Genomic DNA, 5,458 nt, shown 5'->3' with positions numbered 1-5,458 from the left:
AAGATGTCCCGTTTCCTTAAATATAATTTCACATTATAAAAAGGTGTCCCATCTCTTTAATTACAATGTCGTCATATCATAAAAGGTGTCCCGTCTCCTTAAATATAATGTCGTCATATTATAAAAGGTGTCCCGTCTCCTTAAATATTATGTCGTCATATTATAAAAGATGTCCCGTTTCCTTAAATATAATTTCACATTATAAAAGGTGTCCCATCTCTTTAATTACAATGTCGTCATATCATAAAAGGTGTCCCGTTTCCTTAAATATAATGTCGTCACATTATAAAAGGTGTCTCGTTTCCTTAAATATAATGTCACATTATAAAAGGTGTCCCGTCTCCTTAAATATAATGTCGTCACATTATAAAAGGTGTCCCGTCTCCTTAAATATAATGTCGTCATATTATAAAAGGTGTCCCGTCTCCTTAAATATGATGTCGTTATATTTTTTATGCAAAATGTTTCCTGTTTTATAAGAATCATGTCAACATCTACATTTATATAAAGTAGCATCTGTTTTTTTTTCTTACAAAAGTGTCCTATTTCATTATCTGAAGGGAGGGACTTCTTTCCTTCTAAATTTCACGCCAGAAACATAGTTAATTAAAATACAAATTTCGTATGAAATATACTGCGCATACTCAAATGCTAAGATGGCTTTTGCTCGACTAGAAAGTTTTGTTTTATTAGTGTTAGTTGCAATATCCTAGACGATCGAGGCCTTGCAGCAACTATTTGAAACACCTTACATAGAAAGTGTAGTTTATGTTGTTCCTGGCGACAAGTGGGAAAAACATATATGTTAGAAAAGTAGTAGTTTTGTTGTATCGTAAAACTTGTATGATAACAAAACACTTCACGCTCAATTTCCTGTTTGAATACAGCACATTCCGTTGTCGACAGCGAACTCTTTGTTTCACAGTGACGCTTCCTGTTTATATAGCATAAACCATGAGATAAGTAGCTTTGTTTCCAAACAAGGATCACTGCTATGTCATTTTAACTGTATTCAGTGCATTGAAATTCTGAATTTCAAACAAATATTTCCAGTCATCCTTCTTTAAAACTTCCAAAAAAACAACAACCCTATTTCCAGGGAATACTGCCACACTAAGTTATTGCGAAGCCCACGACAGCCATATTTTCAGTGCATTTTACTTTAACCGTCTTCATACAATAACTTTAGAATAAATACTTTTTTAATGAAGGCATAAATTTTGGTTTTTTATAATATATTAGATCATGAACCGAAGAAGCAATTTACGTAAGAGTAACTATAAATCAATAGACAAGCATAATCTTGACATCTGCTGAAACTTTTTCATAAATTCGTAAAGCAGTCATTATTCAGAGTAATCTTCTTTCATCTCACTGTATTTCAGCCATATTTGTGCGCTTGATTTTAAACTGGTGAGAAATATTTTCTAAAGTTCAGAGGGAAATCAGCTTGTTTTTGTTGTTGTTTTTCACCGACAGTCTGGTTGTGATTAAGTTTATAGTGGTGAGAAATATTTTCTAAAGTTCAGAGGGAAATCAGCTTGTTTTTGTTGTTGTTTTTCACCGACAGTCTGGTTGTGATTAAGTTTATAGTAATAAATGTATTGAACAATTGTAAGGGAAATAATTCGTTTTGGAATTCTCATATCTTTACTATAATTGTACTGGAAGCTTAACGCTCATCCTTCTCCGTTCACTTTACAAACCGTAGCTCGTTATAGATACGCTATATGTTACAGTTCCAGACTGTTAGTGTAACAGCATATCACTATTAATTTTAGAACGCATATACAGTTACAATAGAATAGTGTTAGCTTCGGTCGGCTTCATTGATCGATTATTTGGAAACTTGAATAACGAATGAATCAACACGCTCTGCTGTTGTGAGTAAATCACTGTCAACAAATGTGATTTATATGTATTAATTTCTGAGATACTGCTAACATTTAATGAGGCGTGGCGTAAGGGTTTGGATATTGTTGACCAGCTATAGTTTGTCTCCTGAGACCCAATTAAAATGGCAGTTGAGTCACCAGTAGATATCATGATGAAATTTTTTATAGATATTTTCATGTTGGTGTCTTGATAAATTCAGTGGCCGGAAATGACGAAACATAGATCTTGTTATATCATTATAGACCAACGCATTAAATATAACAGTAGAGTTTTTTTTTATTTTGCTTCCCATGATGTCTATGTCTTATATATATATGAAAATACTTTTAGAACGTACTTTGGAATCTGAAGTGTTTAAAGTACTTTTAGAAGAGTTATAATCTGACAAACACGTTTAGTAAGGAAGAGACGAAAGTGTCTTCGAAACGTACGGCAAATAGTTATCTATATTGTCAAAAACAAAATTTGACATTTACTACGACTAGATATCCCACCCACCTGCATCCACCCTTTTCAACTACACATTTTGGAGACGCATTCACTAATGATCGAAATCTATCCTATTCTAGTTATATTCACTCTCGATACTCATGAGATACGTTTTTAGGCTTCTAACCTCAGATAATTCACTGTTGACAAGTGATAACTATGTAAGTGCTCTCGAGTCACTCCTCTTCCTTTGCTCTTACTGTCACACGTGTGACAAGACTTCTCTCTTGAAATAAATAAATAAACATTAGCCTACCTTTCTTCAGTAAATGAAAGCTTTATACCTTTGACTAAGCGATAGAATAAGCAACAGCGATTTAAACTCCAGAGAAAACATTTTCAAGCAGTTTAGTTGTTGTTGTTCTTGTTTTTCAGAGCAGAGGGCTTACAGAAGCATGCAAGGACAATAAAGACATTATAAGGTAAAGTGAAACAAAATATTGAAACTGCAAAATACCATTAAATGTTATATGTGTCAACCAATCTCTCAATGACAATTTTGTTACATTTTAGATAAAAATAAAGCAACTTGTCAAATGTAATACCGTGGACAGGATAAGTCATAATCTTACTTGCTGAAACTTATCTAGGGTACATCCCAGTATGTTAATAACTTATCTAGAGACATCTCCGCGTATTACCAACTTATCTAGTTTACATCTGCGTGTATTGCTAACTTATATCAAGGAATGTCCAAGCGTTACGAACTTATCTCGAAAGATCTCCAGTATTGCTAACTTATCGAGGGGCTGATCACATGTGTTACTTACTCATCTCAGGTACAAAACTGTGTGTTGCTACCTTCTCTCGGGTACATCCCCGTACGTTACTAATAACAGAGCGAAATATAACCTTAGTTTCTGAAAATTATCTTGGATAAATTAACTTTTGGTATTAATGATATAGCGAAGCGCAAGATGAGTTTTTATTGAGTAAGATACAATAAATCGTAACGTAAGTTTCGGTTACCTCTGATATCTTAAATTATATTACATACTTGACATTCCACTTGATATTACTGAAATAAATAGTTATAACTTGAGTTTCTGAAATCTGTTTGCAGTAACTCTGCAGATATAATCAATTCTTCAAAGTTTCGCTAACTTCTCCGCGACTCCCCGACATGACACTAGTAATTCTTGTACACGTATCATCCCACCCACAATATGGCGATGCCGTTCTCCTTTGTTATGGACTAAGCACAAGTCATAATGCATTAGGTTTGATGTTTAGGAATAACATGCTACCAAGACACGATCGATTGGTACGGAACTTAAGGTAACCTCTATTTTTTTGTGTGTTTTTTTCGAAAGTGTGGTATTAACATAAGTGTGAGTGTTGAATATAACGTTTAACAAAGTAGGAATAAGCTTAATATTTCAGACAGCAACATAGCAATGAAGCTCCACTGTTTTAACCCAACCTCTATCATACAGTTTGATCAATAATATATACATATTTCATTATAAAAGGCAACATTTATTTCTAAGTTCCTTTCTTGGACTTTCTAAAAAATAAAACGACACCTATCAACTATCTTGTAACAACTTCTCAATAGAAAAATCACAGGTTTGTATAATTAATAAGAAACTGTGTGTATAAAGCAAAAGCTAAATGAATACACCGAGAACCAAGTTTTATATTTTAACTTCAAGATTCTCCTTATATGATTTGCCGTCAGTGATTGACGCGACCGAGCAGAAAAGCTTGAACACTTTTTTTTTCTAAATTTTTCATCTTACCTGTCGTAAAAATCTGTAAAGAAGCATCTGCATGAAAAATGTCAGTGAACAATAGCACTATCAGCCACATAGTATTAGTTCTTCTTGCGTTTCTTACCACGACGGTCAAGAGATTCAGTATTGTTTTCCTCTTTGTAAACCTCACGGTTAAACTGTGTCAGTGACAATAGGCACGAGCCTTTCTCGAGCTTCGCTCGATCTACAACTAGTCACGCGCTCTCCTAACATTTATATATCCACGCTGACGCTCACAGCATGGCTCACCAACGAGGATCTGCATTGGCTGAAATTCGCAGCTCTGTCAAACACTTTAAAAAATAACTTTATTTTCAAGTTCAAGTTTCATCGGTTTCTAAACATTCTAGTTTTTGTTTATCTTTAGCTGAGAATTTTTATTTTTATTTTACATGACTCTCTTAAATCACTTTCGCATATTTCTCGCTCTGATTATTCCCCCTTTTTATGTCCCCCATAATCAAATGACATTCGAATAATATGCTCATACAAATATTCTTCGTACGAATACATAAATAATACAAAGTATGGTTATACTTTGTATGGATATGGATGTATTTGTTTCCAAGTTACGTATTTGTTTCCAAGTTACGTATTTGTTTCCAAGTTACGTATTTGTTTCCAAGTTACGTATTTGTTTCCAAGTTACGTATTTGTTTCCAAGTTACGTATTTGGCTGCTTTTTTTCTACCCTTTCAGTGTAGGCAGGGCTTACTACCCCTTTTTCTGTCTTCGTTTAATTTCTTGAACGGGATTTTATAGTTTGATTTTACTTCGTTTGTTTTCTCCTTTTAGAGCAAAGCCACATTAGGCTATCTGCTGTGTCCACCGCGAGGTATCTATCCCCGGATTTTAGTGTTGTATGTTCGTAAACTTACCACTGTCCCACCGGCGGGCTATTTGATCTTTTTACTTTTCATTGACAAAATTTAAAAGTTGTTTTTTTTGTTTGTTTGTTGTTTAGCGCAAATCAACAAAATAGGTTATCTGTACTGTGCACACCATGGGTATCGAAACCTCATTCTTAGAGTGAGTTATGAACCTTCTGACTTATCGCTCAGTCACTGGGGAAGGGGGGGGATTTAAAAGAGGAAAATGTGTTTTTATAAATCTATGAATTTTGATAAGCATCTACATGACAATAAATCATTTGGTTTTAGAAAACTATAAAAACAATAAACAAACAAACTGTAATTTTTGTGACAAATGAAACCTAAGTAGTCAGAATTTGCACTCTAAAAATATATTAATTTAATTAATAAAATATAAAAGAAAACTGATGCATTAAAAACCAAAAGCACACTGTACCTTGAACA

At 33.7% G+C, this 5,458-nt stretch overlaps 1 protein-coding gene across 2 annotated transcripts in view; it reads right to left on the bottom strand.

The window, feature by feature from the left end:
• Positions 1–4,314, bottom strand: part of LOC106463822 (lachesin-like) — a 77,928-nt gene extending 73,614 nt beyond the window's left edge. For both annotated transcript variants that reach the window (XM_022391432.1, XM_022391433.1), the window contains exon 1: positions 4,128–4,314. In XM_022391432.1, coding sequence (XP_022247140.1) covers positions 4,128–4,197 — 70 coding nt within the window. In that variant the 5' untranslated portion in view covers positions 4,198–4,314. The remainder of the gene's footprint in view (positions 1–4,127) is intronic.
• Positions 4,315–5,458: the final 1,144 nt, after the last annotated feature.

The sequence above is a fragment of the Limulus polyphemus genome, unplaced genomic scaffold (genome assembly GCF_000517525.1).
Source record: "Limulus polyphemus unplaced genomic scaffold, Limulus_polyphemus-2.1.2 Scaffold1492, whole genome shotgun sequence".
Classification (NCBI taxonomy): domain Eukaryota; kingdom Metazoa; phylum Arthropoda; class Merostomata; order Xiphosura; family Limulidae; genus Limulus; species Limulus polyphemus.
This window is presented reverse-complemented; position numbering and strand designations above follow the sequence as displayed.